This window comes from Oncorhynchus clarkii, chromosome 16 (genome assembly GCF_045791955.1).
Source record: "Oncorhynchus clarkii lewisi isolate Uvic-CL-2024 chromosome 16, UVic_Ocla_1.0, whole genome shotgun sequence".
In the NCBI taxonomy this organism is placed as follows: domain Eukaryota; kingdom Metazoa; phylum Chordata; class Actinopteri; order Salmoniformes; family Salmonidae; genus Oncorhynchus; species Oncorhynchus clarkii.
The window spans coordinates 18,230,065-18,246,755 of NC_092162.1; the positions used below are offsets into that span (position 1 = coordinate 18,230,065).

At 42.0% G+C, this 16,691-nt stretch overlaps 1 protein-coding gene and 1 pseudogene across 2 annotated transcripts; both read left to right on the forward strand.

Moving 5' to 3' along the window:
• Positions 1-1,293: 1,293 nt before the first annotated feature.
• LOC139368097 (DPY30 domain containing 2) lies at positions 1,294-13,144 on the forward strand. 2 transcript variants are annotated; one of them, XM_071106664.1, is made up of 9 exons: positions 1,294-1,312; positions 1,477-1,519; positions 1,616-1,766; positions 2,083-2,214; positions 3,425-3,529; positions 4,368-4,511; positions 4,979-5,122; positions 12,573-12,749; positions 12,912-13,144. In XM_071106664.1, exons 3-9 carry the CDS (start codon positions 1,620-1,622, stop codon positions 12,939-12,941), a joined length of 879 nt encoding a protein of 292 aa, XP_070962765.1. In that variant the 5' UTR covers positions 1,294-1,312; positions 1,477-1,519; positions 1,616-1,619; the 3' UTR covers positions 12,942-13,144. The 2 variants fall into 2 exon arrangements, with proteins under 2 accessions (XP_070962765.1, XP_070962767.1); XM_071106666.1 differs by lacking the exon at positions 4,368-4,511.
• Positions 13,145-13,443: 299 nt separating this feature from the next.
• Positions 13,444-16,387, forward strand: LOC139368098 (peroxiredoxin-like 2A; annotated as a pseudogene).
• Positions 16,388-16,691: the final 304 nt, after the last annotated feature.

Below are 16,691 nucleotides of genomic sequence, written 5' to 3' on the forward strand. Positions count from 1 at the left end.
ATGAGAGTTTCATGTTTGAGTTGATTTTCTTGTCAATCCATCTGCTACAAGACATCGCTGACCCTGGCCCCATACTGTAATGACAACATAGAGTGGGGTCAGAGTTCAGACAGAGGTCAAACCAAAGAATAATGACTCTCGCTCTAGGTGTACATAATTAGATTGTCTGACAAGTTATCCAACAGCCCAATTAAAGTGGGATTTGATTTTGCACTACACCGTGGACTTAAATGGTATAGGCCTACATGAATATTTGCACCTCCAAGAGCTTCCAAAGTGTGAAAAGTAAGAAAAACTTGAACATGAGCTTCTCAAATATGAACTGTCCCATGGTATCCATCCTGTATGGAGTACACTAGAAATATAGTAATGGATGCAACAGTCTAAATGAAGTGGTATTGTAATATTAATAAAGTGTCCAATAGCCTACAATTTCCCATTACTAATGCAATTCAAATGTCCCTTTCCAATTCAAATGTCCTCATCCAGACGTGCTCTTTGGAATGTGGTGGTGCTTGGGGATCTGGGTCAGGTGTTGGTGAGATGATTGCTGGTGTGACCGCTAAGCAGCGGCAGCGTGCATAGGGCTGAGATCCCCTTTCCTCCTCAGCTATTATGGGGAATGTGGCAGCTGCCTGCAGGGTGTGTTGGTTGGATCCCGCTGTACCTCACCGACAATCTCTGATTTCATGAACCCTAAACCCGAAAATATGTGACAACCAAAACAAGAGCATTGGATTACTGATAAGCATCACAAACCGTATCTCTGCTGAGTGCAGTGAAAAAGGTGTGTGTGTGTTTCAAACTTAATGCAGACAAGCAACTGAAACCTCATAGCAACCCAAATCACTGACTCCCAGATCTTATTAAATTACTAATTGCTAATAATTATATGGATTCCCTGTCCTAACGTAATGTACAGCTGTATGGTCATAGATGAATAGGTAAATACTGTAGCATGCACCCTAACTACATATAGAACAAAAGGTATAAGATACCTTTTGTTTCAATTAGTAATGGAATTAGTTAGCTCACACAGGCCTATAAAACCATTACTGAAGTATAAATGGGTTGAAATACAGGCTTAATATGTGGTATACCTTGTAATTGGTGACAGTATATGTCATTTCAATTAAATTATAGTCTATATATTTTTTTTATGAAATAAAATGCACGTGGTACATCTTTGCAAGCTCTACTTCTTACTACAAAACGGAACCTTCTCAACAAAGTTGGAGGAAAGATGTATGAAGTAGCACCGTTACCATGGAGATAAAATACATATCCGGACGCTCTAAAACGAAAAAGACAGGTGGGTCTGGTTTCAAAACAATTCTATTTGGAGTCAGTTTATCCTATTATAAAATATTAACATTAAAGTAACAATGCTCTTTTGTGTAGACACATTTTGTTTACAAAGTATTTACAGTCAAATAGGAACGTTTTACACTGAAAACCTTGTTTTATTTTTCATAGGTTCGATAGCTAGCGTAACGCAACAATAACGCCTGAGCTAAAGGTAAAAAATTAAGTAGAACATATTTTGTACCCCTGTTGTCTTAGCTGACATTTGTAGCTACTGTGTTCATACATTATGGCATTTTCTTGCATACAGGAAAATGGACTCAGAATACTTGAAAAGGGGTATGGGAAAATGTCTCATAGAAGGATTAGCCGAGGTGGCCGAGCTTCGCCCCATGGACCCGATCGAATTTCTTGCACAGTGGATTTACAAGTATAAAGAAAACATGGACAATGAGGAGAGAGTGAGTAATGATGTTCAGACTATTGCAGCCTATATCCAAATGTTGTCTAGGCAATCTCATTCAGACGCGCTCTTTGGTATGTGTTGGTGCATTAGTTTATTTAGTAAATATTTTTCTTGAAACTGCATTGTTGTTTACCTGTTGTATTCGGCACATGTGACAAATAAAGTTTGATTTGATTAACTACCTGCATGCATACTTTTCTGAGCCTATACTGTCATTCAATGTTGCTAGATAACGGGACTATAAAAACACTTGAGTACACAATCATTAAGCTAGTATTGTGATATTATTGGAATATCTCTGATCATTGCAGAAAAAGGCCCTCCAGCAGCAACTGGAGCAGGAGCAGCAGAAAGCCATAGATGAGGCAGTGCACATGAGGCAGATGAAGGAGGAAGAATATAAAATCACAGGGGAAGTCCCAGAAGATCCCAAAGAAACAAAAGTATGTGTGTGTGTGTGTGTGTGTGTGTGTGTGTGCACAGCCGGCCCGTTCATTAGGCAGGATTAGGCGGCAGATTGACGAGGGCGGCATTTTCTAAACTGACCAAGACGCACCTCCACATAAAACCTCACATAATTCTGCCCAAAGACAATGACAATTTCTCAAAACCAGTGGCATATGGGCTTTTTAGGTGAGTGCTGATGCTGCCCTGATAAGCAGCGCCCACAGGCTGGAGATAAAATGTATGACAATGTAATGAGACTGACACTTTTTACATCATGCAGGTTTCTCCGATCAAATAGCCTAACCTAAATGACGATAAATCAAATAAAAAATGTGCTGTCATGTTAACAAACAACATCTCCTAAAAACAGGACAGGTCAAAGTAAAATGGACAATATGTCATGGACAATCACAACTGTTGTCCAGGAGTTTCACCCCATTGTCATTATCAGTGGTTTCAAGTTTGTATCCGTACATTTTTGAAAAGCTGGTCATAGTGAAAAATAAATACTTCTGCATTTCCCACTGTGTAAACACATTGCAAATAGGCTCACGATAACTCCTGATAGAGTTGGGTAGCTGATATTCAGAGATTAAATATCCAAATTCATTAGTCACAGGAACCAGGACTACTGTTTGGTGCGGTCTGAACCAGCCTTGATTTGGCTCAAACATAGTTTATAAATGACTTATTTTCAACTTTCATTCAGATTTTTTTTTGTTGCCTGATTTCAACATCTGGAAAATACATATTTTCAACGTCTGGAAAATACATATTTTCAACTGTAAAATAAGTATTTTCAACATCTGTAAAATAAGTATTTTCAACTTTCATTCAGAAAAAAGGAACCATATTTCAATGTCTGGAAAATACGTATTTTTCAACATCCAGAAAATATGCTTTTTCAACATCCTGGGAAATATGCTTTTTCAACATCCTGGGAAATATGTATTTTAAACATACGGAAAATACATTTTCACCTGTTATTCAGAACCTATTCAGAACCTATCTTCAACGTCTGGAAAATCCGTATTTTAGACGTCTTTTCAATGTAATTTTGCTTACTGGGATTATTCTAGTTTTGCAGAGGGCGCCATTTTTGGGTCTCGCCTAGGGTGGCAGCACGGCGAGGACCAGCCCTGTGTGTGTGTTTGTGTGTACGATTTAAAGCCCATGAGGGTTGAAATTGTGTTGTTATCTTTTCAGGAAGTTGAGGAAATACCTGCGACGCCTCCGCCAGCTCCAGTTTCAGAAAGGCCCAAGAAATTAAACCCTCCAACGCTTGCTGCAGTGGAGGAGGGCGATGATGGGGTATGGTTTTTGTAGAATTTTAAGACTTCCTCAGTTCCTCAGATATAACGTTTTCATGTGTTGTTTTCAAAACCATTTTTGATAGATTGTATGTTTTTGTGTATGCTTAATATCAGGGAATCTGTGATGTCTTATAAATGTTGGTCGTCTTAAATTAGATTTAGCGTAATAAGCCCAGTGTAATCTCAAAATGGTAAGAAAACAAACCAAATTAGTAATATATGTTTAGAATGCCCATGTTTTGACTAGATGTTCACAAGAGAGCTTCAACTGCATTTTGAAATATAGATTAGGAACAGAGAGTTGAGAATTTTATCGTCCAGGGTTTAATCTCATCAACACATCATCAGATATTTCAAGAGGACCCTACAAGGTCTGGTCAGAGTCAGACCACCGGGGTCATATCACCAGGTGTCATGGAGAATGAGCCGTTGAAATCAGAAGTATCCACCACCTCCAACTCTGAAAATGAGCAGGTCACTGAAGAAGTTCAAGACAAAGATAACACCAAACAGGAGGTGACATCCGTCCCAGAGCTCAAGAATACTCCGCTAAAATCTGTGTGCCTTTGGTGGCTGCTATACTATCCTCTCTAGGTAACCATTTCTTTCGCACCTCTGTATCATCCGAGGGCTATTCCGGTTCTGTCCATTGGCTGATGATGACTGCTTCAGCACATTCTTTGCATGGCTTGCCCTCTCCCTGAGGTCAAAACATTTGATTCAGAAAGGCTAGACGTGCAGGCTAGAGCTGAGAGCAGGAGGACTAGAAATCTACAGATGTGGATGAATGGCTGCAATGATTCTAATATTGTTTTGTCTCACAAACTGGTCACCAGGTGACTGATCAACCTGAAACTAGTGAACCTGATGAATGTACACAAATAGAGGTAGAGTCAACCTCAGCACCAGAGAATGATGAAGGGGGACAAACTGAGGATCCACAAGACAAACACAAACCTCTTCATCAAGACCAAAATAAGGTGATGGCTCATACCAAACACAGACTGAAACGAGGGACATGAGAAATAACAAATTAGAAAAAGAGATAGGAAAGAACATGGATAAATGTGTGCCAGACAAGAGAGGGAGGAATGTCCAGACAAGACAGAAGGGATACATTGGACAAGTGCACAGTAAAGGTCATAGATTACTGAAAAGAAGACAAGTCATTGTGTCTTGGGAGACAGTCAATGTTGTTTTCAGGACTGAAAGAGACAGTCAATATTGATTTCAGGACTGAATGAATGAAAAAATGGTAGGAGCAAGAATAAAAGAATCAGGAAAGCTGAATAATCAACCTTAAAAAATATCTTCCTTTTGAGATGCAGTGAGGACATTTTTAGCCAGACAGTCACACTATTATCGAACAACACCAGAAGACGAGAGAGAATAAATACATTCAGTGAACTGAACCCAGTCATTTTTCTTCCAAAAACATTTTTAACAGGTGACTGATGAACCTGATAAACCTGAAACTAGTGAACCTGCTGATTCTACACAAGTAGAGCCAACCTCAGGACCAGAGAATGATGATGTCAAACCAGATGAGACTATGTCTGAGGAGGGACAGGAACATCAGGACCAAGAGAAGGTGATGGCTTCATGTGACACACCCAAGACAGATTAAAATGGTTGATTATGTATTTGTGTTTTTAGAGATATGCTGAGGATGTCTACCATCTGTTTTTACCCAAAGACGTAGCAATTGACAAAATCATATTCATTCAGGGAAGGAAAGACAAAATAAAGGGATGACAAACCAGGAGAAGAGAGAGGAAAGATCACGGTGAAATGAGTGCCAGAGAAGAAAATAAAATACAGTACCAGTCAAAAGTTTGGACACACCTACTCATTCAAGGGCTTTTCTTTACTTTTACTATTTTTTACATTGTAGAATAATAGTGAAGACATCAGAACTATGAAATAACACATATTGAATCATGTAGTAACCAAAAAAGTGTTAAACAAATCTAAATATATTTTATATTTGAGATTCTTCAAAGTAGCCACCCTTTACCTTGATGACAGCTTTGCACACTCTTGACATTCTCCCAACCAGCTTCACCTGGAATACTTTTCCAACAGTCTTGAAGGAGTTCCAACATATGCTGAGCACTTGTCGGCTGCTTTTCCTTCACTCTGCGGCCTCAACTCCTCACAAACCATCTCAATTGGGTTGAGTTCGGTTGACTGTGGAGGCCAGGTGGAGGCCAGGTGGAGGCCAGGTGAAGGCCAGGTGGAGGCCAGGTGGAGGCCAGGTGGAGGCCAGGTCAACTGATGCAGGACTAGATCACGCTCCTAATTTGTCAAATAGTCCTTACACAGCCTGGAGGTGTGTTGGGTCATTATACTATTGAAAAATAAATGATAGTCCAACTAAGTGCAAACCAGATGGGATGGCATGCTGGTTAAGTGTGCTTTGAATTCTAAATAAATCACTGACAGTGTCACCAGCAAAGCAGCCCCACACATCACACCTCCCCCTCCATGCCTCACGGTTGGAACCACACATGATCATAACATCCGTTCACCTACTCTGCGTCTCACAAAGACACGTCGGTTGGAACCAAAAATCTCAAATTTGGTACTCGTCAGACCAAAGGACAGATTTCCACCAGTCTAATGTCCATTACTTGTGTTTCTCGGCTCAAGCCTCTTCTTATTGGTGTCATTTAGTAGTGGTTTCTTTGCAGCAATTCGATCATGAAGGCCTGTTTCACTCAGTCTCCTCTGAACAGTTGATGTTGAGATGTGTCTGTTACTTGAACCCTGTGAAGCATTTATTTGGCCTGCAATTTCTGGAGTCTGGAAACTCTAATGAACTTATCCTCTGCAGCAGAGAGGCTGCATTCCAAACACTTAAAAGACCCATCCTATTCCCTTAGCCCTCAAATGATGTGGACACTTCTGATGACGTATCATGACGTCTGACGAGTATACATTTGCAGGGCGAGGGAGGAAGGAATGATTTTTAAATGGACCGCCCTTGCCCGGAAATTTTTCAATCGTTCATCCCGCGTTGATTGTGCTTTCAGCCAGCTTGTGGGTGCTTTATATGCGATTCAGTCAATTATGATTGCATGTCTACTTATATTAACTATATCATTATTAATATATACCTACTGTATGATAGCTAGCAAATTAATTTCCAAAAGCTAACCAATCAAAAACATAATTACTTTTACGAGACGTGTATGTGCATTAGTAGCACAATCTTTTACTTATTTACTCCATATTGACGTTGAGGGTTTAAGTTTTGGCAGACTTTTCTTAGTGGATGTACAAACATCGCAAATTGAATTATGGGGCGTTTCATGCACCGAAGTGAACATAATTGTACTCTCGCAAACTCCATTAAAAACGAGGGCTGAGGGGCTCACATTGCAAATTTCCCTTGCTTGGCTAATCATTTGGACCGACAACAAATATGTCTGCGGGGATTCCCCCAAGGGCATAAGGCGAGGGTAAGTGGACGAGGGTGTGTCTTTTATGAGTTTGAAACGCAGCCTGGGTCTTTCTTTCCTGTGGTGGTCCTCATGAGAGCCAGTTTCGACTGCACTTGAAGAAACATTCAAAGTTCTTGAAATGTTCCGCATTGACTGACCTTCATGTCTTAAAGTAATGATGGACTGTCGTTCCTCTTTGCTTATTTGAGCTGTTCTTGCCGCAGGAGAAGGCAGACGTTTTACGTGCCCCCAATCGATTGTGTTTTTTTGTTTGTTTATCTGCGCTGTTTGTAACTTATTTCTTTACTATTTTTGTACATAATGTTGCCTCTACCGTCTCTTATGACCGAAAATAACTTCTAGACATCAGGACTGCGATTACTCACCATGGACTAGCAGAATCCTTTTTCTTCTTTCACGACACCGACGAGCCCGAGGCGGAGGATATACGGCTCCCTCTGGAACAGGCCCCGACCCCAGTGATCTGCATGAAGAGGAGGTAGAGAAAGAGAGGCCGGAGAACGGGCTGCCTTCTGAGAAGTCAGAGGTGATCTAATAAACCCCCACTCCCCTAAATTCTGCTAGCAAACATGCAATCTTTGGACAATAAAATGGATGGGTTATTGGGAAGATTAAACTACCAACGGGACATTAAAAACTGTAACATTTTATGCTTCATGGAGTCGTGGCTGAGTGACGACAATATCAACATACAGCTGGCTGGTTATACGATGTACCGGCAGGATAGAACAGCGGCGTCTGGTAAGACAAGGGGCGGCGGTCTATCTATTTTTGTAAACAACAGCTGGTGCACGATATTTAAGGAAGTCTCAAGCTATTGCTCGCCTGAGGTAGAGTTTCTCATGATAAGCTGCAGACCACACTACCTACCGAGAGAGTTTTCATCTATATTCTTTGTAGCTGTTTACATACCACCACAGTCAGAGGCTGGCACTAAGCATTGAATGAGCTGTATTCCGCCATAAGCAAACAAGAAAACGCTCACCCAGAGGCGGCGCTCTTAATATCCGGGGATTTTAATGCAGGGAAACTTAAATCAGTTTTACCAAATTTCTATCAGCATGTTAAATGTGCAACCAGAGGGAAAATAACTCTGGACCATCTATACTCCACACACAGAGATGCATACAAAGCTCTCCCTTGCCCTCCATTTGGCAAATCTGACCATAATTCCATCCTCCTGATTCCTGCTTTCAAGCAAAAATTAAAGCAGGAAGCACCAGTGACTAGATCAATAAAAAAGTGGTCAGATGACGCAGATGCTAAGCTACAGGACTGTTTTGCTAGCACAGACTGGAATATGTTCCGGGATACCTCCGATGGAATTGAGGAGTGCATCGATGACGTCGTCCCCACAGTGACCGTACGTACATACCCCAACCAGAAGCCATGGATTACAGGCAGCATCCGCACTGAGCTAAAGGCTACAGCTGCCACTTTCAAGGAGCGGGACTCTAACCCGGAGGCTTATAAGAAATCCTGCTATGCCCTCCGACGAACCATCAAACAGGCAAAACGTCAATACAGGACTGAGATCGAGTCGTACTACACCGGCACTGACGCTCGGCAGATGTGGCAGGGCCCGCAAACCATTACAGTCTACAAAGGGAAGCACAGCCTAGGGCTGCCCAGTGACACAAGCCTGCCGGACGAGCTAAACTACTTCTATGCTCGCTTCGAGACAAATCACACTGAAACATGCATGAGAGCCCCAGCTGTACTGGAAGACCGTGTGATCACGCTCTCCGCAGCCGATGTGAGTAAGACCTTTAGACAGGTCAACAGTCACAAGGCTGCAGGGCCAGACGGATTACCAGGACGTGTACTGCGAGCATGCGCTGACCAACTAGCAAGTACTTCACTGCCATTTTCAACCTCTCCCTGTCCGAGTCTGTAATACCAAGATGTTTTAAGCAGACCACCATAGTGCCTGTGCCCAAGAACACTAAGGTAACCTGCCTAAATGTCTACCGACCTGTAGCACTCACGTCTGTAGCCATGAAGTGCTTTGAAAAGCTGGTTATGGCTCACATCAACACCATCATCCCAGGAACCCTAGACCCACTCCAATTTGCATTCCGCCCTAACAGATCCACAGATGATGCTGTCTCTATTGCACTCAACACTGCCCTTTCCCACCTGGACAAAAGGAACACCTATGCGAGAATGCTATTCATTGACTACAGCTCAGCGTTCAACACCATAGTACCCTCAAAGCTCATCAATAAGCTAAGGGCCCCGGGACTAAAGACCTCCCTCTGTAACTGGATCCTGGACTTCCTGACAGGCCGCCCCAGGTAGTAAGGGTAGGTAACAACACATCCGCCACGCTGATCCTCAACACAGGGGGCCCCTCAGGGGTGCATGCTCAGCCCCCTCCTGTACTCCCTGTTCACTCATGACTGCATGGCCAGGCACAACTCCAACACCATCATTACATTTGCAGATGACACAGCAGTAGGCCTGATCACCGACAACAACGAGACAGCCTATAGGGATGAGGTCAGAGACGTGACCGTGTGGTGCCAGGACAATAACCTCTCCCTCAATATGATCAAGACAAAGGAGATAATTGTGGACTATAGGACAAACAGGACCGAGCACACCTCCATTCTCATCGACGGGGCTGCAGTGGAGCAGGTTGAGAGCTTCAAGTTCCTTGGTGTCCACATCACCAATAAACTAACATGGTCCAAGCACACCATGACAGTAGTGACGCGGGCACGACAAACCTATTCCCCCTCAGGAGACTGAAAAGATTTGGCATGGGTCCTCAGATCATCAAAAGGTTCTACAGCTGCACCATCGAGAGCATCCTGACTGGTTGCATCACTGCCTGGTATGGCAACTGCTCGGCCTCCGACCACAAGGCACTACAGAGGGTAGTGCGAACGGCCCAGTACATCACTGGGGCCAAGCTTCCTGCCATCCAGGACCTCTATACCAGACGGTGTCAGAGGAAAGCCCTCTAAATTGTCAAAGACTCCAGCAACCCTAGTCATAGACTGTTCTCTCTGCTACCGCACGGCAAGCGGTACCGGAGCGCCAAGTCTAGGTTCAAGAGGCTTCTAATCAGCTTCTACCCCTAAGCCATAAGACTCCTGAACATCTAGTCAAATGGCTACCCAGACTATTTGCATTTCCCCCCCTCTCCACACCACTGCCACTCTCTGTTGTCATCTATGCATAGTCACTTTAATTAACTATAATTAACTACACATACATACTACCTCAACTAACCAGCACCCCCCTGTATTTATATACAGTGCCTTGCGAAAGTATTCGGCCCCCTTGAACTTTGCGACCTTTTGCCACATTTCAGGCTTCAAACATAAAGATATAAAACTGTATTTTTTTTGTGAAGAATCAACCACAAGTGGGACACAATCATGAAGTGGAACGACATTTATTGGATATTTCAAACTTTTTTAACAAATCAAAAACTGAAAAATTGGGCGTGCAAAATTATTCAGCCCCCTTAAGTTAATACTTTGTAGCGCCACCTTTTGCTGCGATTACAGCTGTAAGTCGCTTGGGGTATGTCTCTATCAGTTTTGCACATCGAGAGACTGAAATTTTTTCCCATTCCTCCTTGCAAAACAGCTCGAGCTCAGTGAGGTTGGATGGAGAGCATTTGTGAACAGCAGTTTTCAGTTCTTTCCACAGATTCTCGATTGGATTCAGGTCTGGACTTTGACTTGGCCATTCTAACACCTGGATATGTTTATTTTTGAACCATTCCATTGTAGATTTTGCTTTATGTTTTGGATCATTGTCTTGTTGGAAGACAAATCTCCGTCCCAGTCTCAGGTCTTTTGCAGACTCCATCAGGTTTTCTTCCAGAATGTTCCTGTATTTGGCTCCATCCATCTTCCCATCAATTTTAACCATCTTCCCTGTCCCTGCCACCACCATGTTTGACAGTGGGGATGGTGTGTTCAGCTGTGTTGCTTTTACGCCAAACATAACGTTTTGCATTGTTGCCAAAAAGTTCAATTTTGGTTTCATCTGACCAGTGCACCTTCTTCCACATGTTTGGTGTGTCTCCCAGGTGGCTTGTGGCAAACTTTAAACAACACTTTTTATGGATATCTTTAAGAAATGGCTTTCTTCTTGCCACTCTTCCATAAAGGCCAGATTTGTGCAATATACGACTGATTGTTGAGAGTCTCCCACCTCAGCTGTAGATCTCTGCAGTTCATCCAGAGTGATCATGGGCCTCTTGGCTGCATCTCTGATCAGTCTTCTCCTTGTCTGAGCTGAAAGTTTACAGGGACGGCCAGGTCTTGGTAGATTTGCAGTGGTCTGATACTCCTTCCATTTCAATATTTTCGCTTGCAAAGTGCTCCTTGGGATGTTTAAAGCTTGGGAAATCTTTTTGAATCCAAATCTGGCTTTAAACTTCTTCACAACAGTATCTCGGACCTGCCTGGTGTGTTCCTTGTTCTTCATGATGCTTTCTGCGCTTTTAACGGACCTCTGAGACTATCACAGTGCAGGTGCATTTATACGGAGACTTGATTACACACAGGTGGATTGTATTTATCATCATTAGTCATTTAGGTCAACATTGGATCATTCAGAGATCCTCACTGAACTTCTGGAGAGAGTTTGCTGCACTGAAAGTAAAGGGGCTGAATAATTTTGTACGCCCAATTTTTCAGTTTTTGATTTGTTAAAAAAGTTTGAAATATCCAATAAATGTCGTTCCACTTCATGATTGTGTCCCACTTGTTGTTGATTCTTCACAAAAAAATACAGTTTTATATCTTTATGTTTGAAGCCTGAAATGTGGCAAAAGGTCGCAAAGTTCAAGGGGGCCGAATACTTTCGCAAGGCACTGTATATATTTTTACTGCTGCTCTTTAATTGTTACTTTTATCTTATTCTTATCCGTATTTTTTGAAACAGCACTGTTAGTTAGTGGCTCGTAAGTAAGCATTTCACTGTAAGATCTACACCTGTTGTATTCGGCGCATGTGACTAAGAAAATTTGATTTGATTTTAAATAGTGCTATCTTCTGTATACCACCCCTACCTTATCACAGCACAATTGATTGGCTCAAACTCATTAAGAAGGAAAGAAATTTCACAAATTAACTTTTAACAAGGCACACCTGTTAATTGAAATGCATTCTAGGTGCCTACCTCATGAAGCATGGTTGAGAGAATGCCTATTGTGCAAAGCTGTCATCAAGGCAAAGGGTGGCTACTTATAAAATATATTTTGATTTGTTAAACACTTTTCTGGTTACTACATGATTCCATATGTGTAATTTCATAGTTTTGATGTCTTCACTATTATTCCACAATGTAGAAAATACTAAAAAATAAAGAAAAACCCTTGAATGAGTAGGTGTGTCTTTACTTTTGGTTGTTACTGTATGCCTAGACAAGACAGAATGAGGAGTCAAGTCTGAAGGAGGAAGGTGTTGTGAGGTGTTCAGTCAACCAAGAATTAACAGACAGGGATCAGAATATCAGAGGAGAAGGCGATATTGCATGTGATGTCAGAGGCAGGCTTAAAACATGTTTTATTACTCAACCAGTTTCCCTCTGACAAACTCAACATAGGAGACCGATAACCCTGTCCCAAGTGACACTATTGATCGCACACAAGAAGGGGCAGCCTCAGAGAGTGATGATGTCAGACCCGATGTGACGCAATCTGAGGAGGGAGTGGAGGAGGGAGCGGAGATGTCACAGGGGACACTTGAACATACAACTCCTGATGACCAAGCCAAGGAGAAGGTTAACATGGAGAAGGCTTTTGTTTTCGAAAGACATTTACACTGTTCAACTACAATGATAGCATGCATAACATATAAGAAGACATTCTCAAGAGTGAATGACTAAGGAAAACAGGTATAAACAGTGTATCAGTTCCATCTAAACCCAGTTCTTTTTTTTCAGGAGGAAGATGAGGAAGAGGAGGACAACTAAGATGTGGAATGATAATTTTCCTACATTATCTGGACGAAGACGTTAGTTCAAATGCAATGATAGCCTAAAGATCAATATGTTATAACATTCTACATCTTATAAATCAGTAGAGAAGCTCGACTGCCGCCTAATGAAATGCATGATGTCCCCAAGAGGGAGATAAATATGTAAATTTAACAAAATGTCTATTCAGTTTGCTTTTAATAAATTTGTGTAAAGTTGTGCTTCCAATTGTATTTATTATGAATGCCATTGAATGCCATTTAAGCAGTCAAATGTTTAATTGATGTGGTGATTATTTTTCTGGTTCTTCTAGTTAGAAAAACTATGGCAGTAGGCAGGACACTAGATATGATCAGTTTATCATGTGCTCTTTGAACGCTACAGATGGATGTGCCACTTGGTTGATGGTGATAGCGCCATTCTGAGGCTGCGTTTAAACAGGCAGCCCAATTCTGAAAATGTTCCATTGGTATTTTGACCAATCACATCAGATCTTTTCACGTCAGTTATTTTCAGAGCGGATCTGATTGGGCAAAAGACCAATAAGTGACAAAATATCAGAATTGGGCTGCCTGTCAAATCGCATCTTTAACGCAGTGTAATTGGCCATGCCTGTGCGGCATCAATCCAATCACTTTGCTGGCGAGACAGCGACTGAATAGCTCACATGACATTTATCTATGTACTTTCGAAATAACTTGTGAAATATCAAAACAACGATTGGGCTGGATTTAATTATTCGGGGATTTAAACCCAGCCTGCAACGTGTGAGTCATAAGGGGCCAATCTATGCCAAGGGTTGACCGCGTGCCTCCATTGTTGAGCGTGTTTATGGGCCAAGAGTGGTTCGTGTTGAAGTTCTGTCCCTATTTCGATACAAAGACAAATTTTGCGATGGATGTTGTGGTCCAGTCATTGGGCGCAGTTGTTACCTTAATCGCTACTGGTTTGCGCTCTTTCAGCGACTTGTTTTTGACGCAGCCATCGAGAGCCACCCTCAAACATTTAGAGGAGACTGACCTCAAACCATTGACAGGAGGTATGTTTCTAAAATACTTTAAAAAAAATGTATTGTGTTATCTGACGTATTGGTGTACAATGGATGGTCACAGAATGTATTGGTGACAATTGCAATTTTCCCCATAGGCCTATCTGAATTGAAATAGCCTTGCCTGAACCCGATTTTTGAATCAAATCGGGCAGAAAATAGCATTTTGAATCATGCCAGTTTCCCCTCATGACCTCGACGAGCCACAATATTTAATAAACTTATTTTAACATACCTTACGGGTTGTCAGTGAATTTGGTCCTTTTGGCGGTTGACTTAACGTATCGACAGGAAATTATAATTGTCTCCCATTCCTACCGCCAAAAGGACTAACTGCACGGACAACCGGTAAAGTGTGTTCAAATATAATTTTATTCAACATTCTGTCTTGTAGAGTTCTTGGGGTAACTGTCCAGATCTAAATGTTAAGTTCTGCCCCACAACGTCGGGTTTCCATGCAACCCGTGACATGAATTTGCTTAATTTTAAACCTTGCAACTTCTTTCTCACTTAGCGCGTAAGCCTTTGAAGGCCAAATGTTTATGGGAGAAGTCTGGAGCAGTTATCATGGCAGTAAGGCGGCCTGGATGATTTTTGTGCAGAGAGGTATAGTTTGAGTCACTGTCTACCTCTGCGTTTGTAAACACTTTATTACAGAATTGATTTGATGTTAACAGTAACACTGAGATATAAATCCTTATTTGCGTATTTATTTCCCGGTGTGTGTTCTGAATGAATTTGAGGTACAAGTACCATGTTTTCTAGTGACAGACATGATTGTTGCATTAGGCTTTCATCAAACCGATTTTATTAGTTTAGAATTGTTTATTATCTTAGTCAATGTGTATGCAGACACACAGCTATAAAAAAAACAATTGTAAAAAATCGACCTGCATCAAAGCATGCTGGGATATGAGACACTCGTATTAACGTCAACAGTCATAAGAACACAATGTGTCGTGGATTCCACTGACCCAAATAATACTTCATTTGATTTGTCACATACACCAGATGGCTGCATGTGGTGGTTTACAGGGTTAGCCATAGTAGTATGGTGGCCCCTAGAGAAAATTAGGGTTAAGTGCTTTGCTCAAGGGCTCATTGTCAGCTTGGGTATCTGACCCAGCGACTGGCCCAAAGCTCTAACCACTGGGCTACCTGTTGCCTGCAGGTATTCACCGCAGGTGGTGTCAATTTAAATCACCCCGTTAGAATCAACACTGCCATAACTCAAATCTTTTGACCTCAACACTGGGACTTCAATGTCATTACATTTGCTGCATATCAATATAGGCTACTTCATGATTTCTTCTGCCGGGCTGTGGTCTGATCTAGGCCCTGTGTCTGTCATTTGACAATTGGCTTATGTGGTGTAATCCTCCAGGAGGCCGCTGAGCTGTCCTCTCTGAAGCCCCAGCTGGAGGAGCTTGGGGTCTCTCTGTATGCCGTAGTGAAGGAGGACATCGGCACAGAGATCCAGAACTTCAGACCCTACTTCAATGGGGAGATCTTCATTGATGAAAAGGTGCATAAGGCTGAATTTCAGTCTAATTTACAGGAAATGAATCCTCTTGTCCAATCAGTGCCATTGTGGGTCATATCTCAACTAGTTATGTAACACCACATTATCTAATCTGACATGATTATTGCACTATGAATAGAGAAATTTGTTGTAACTCCAAAGCCTTCTGTTTTTGTCACAGAGATGTTTCTATGGGCCCCGCGAGCGTAAGATGGGTCTGTTGGCGTTTCTCCGTCTGGGCGTGTGGATGAATGGCCTGCGAGCCTTCAAGAACGGCTTCTTAGGAAATGTGTTTGGAGAAGGCTTTGTGCTGGGTGGGGTGTTCGTCATTGGAGCAGGCCAGCAGGTAGGTCTTCTCAGGAAATATTCATTTCGCCATCTCACTGATGCATGGGTAGTAAAATAAGTGTTTTGAGGGAAATGCTGGCTAAATTAATCAAATGGCGCCACCAAAGCCAATATCTTTTTCGTCTGCAGGGTGTACTGCTGGAGCACAGGGAGATGGAGTTCGGGGATAAGGTCAACATTCTGGATGTCCTGAATGCTGCCAGAAAAGTACAAACTGAACTTGTCTTTGGAGAAGTAATGTGAAAGAAACTGAAGCAAATTCCACCCAATTTAGGAGGTAGATGCCGTCTTGTTTGTAGTTGCCGTGTTCTCTCTGGGATCTGCAGGGGCTTGTCCTGCTGATGTGTAGGTGCTGTGTTGGGCTGTCGGCGTGTGTTTATGATGGTCTGTGTCTAAACTCTGTTGAGTGACCAGACTTGATGCTTTACACGCAAGTCTCCCCATTTGGTCGACACACAGCAGACGGGCTACCTGAGGACCTGAAAGAACTCTGTTTGACAATAAAGATCTTGTTATGCATTAGTACCTCTCTGATCTCTTTTCTCTGGCTAGTTTAATGATTGACTTGACACTTTTTCACATGTCTGTTTCAGAAATGTCTCTAATTTAACCATATTGACTGCTCATGTAGTAAATCTTATTGTTAATGTGACTCATGTTTTGGTTATATTGGCAACTACAATTAGTTAGGTTCAGTGTTTAATGATGTGCATTTGTCTTGACTGTTTTAATAAGACCTAGGCTATCTCTAGGCTCCTTAAAGTCAGTCAATGTATTTTTATAGTGTGTAAGGGCTGTGATTGGCTGAATTCTCAATCATTCAAATGAC

What these genes read in the sequence shown, in the direction of transcription:
- LOC139368097 (XM_071106664.1), top strand. Translation starts at nt 1,620, where the DNA reads ATGGACTCAGAATACTTGAAAAGGGGTATGGGAAAATGTCTCATAGAA. An exon ending in TTCATCAAGACCAAAATAAG is followed by an intron (nt 4,512 to 4,978) that starts GTGATGGCTCAT and finishes CATTTTTAACAG; the next exon opens with GTGACTGATGAACCTGATAA. An exon ending in ATGACCAAGCCAAGGAGAAG is followed by an intron (nt 12,750 to 12,911) that starts GTTAACATGGAG and finishes CTTTTTTTTCAG; the next exon opens with GAGGAAGATGAGGAAGAGGA.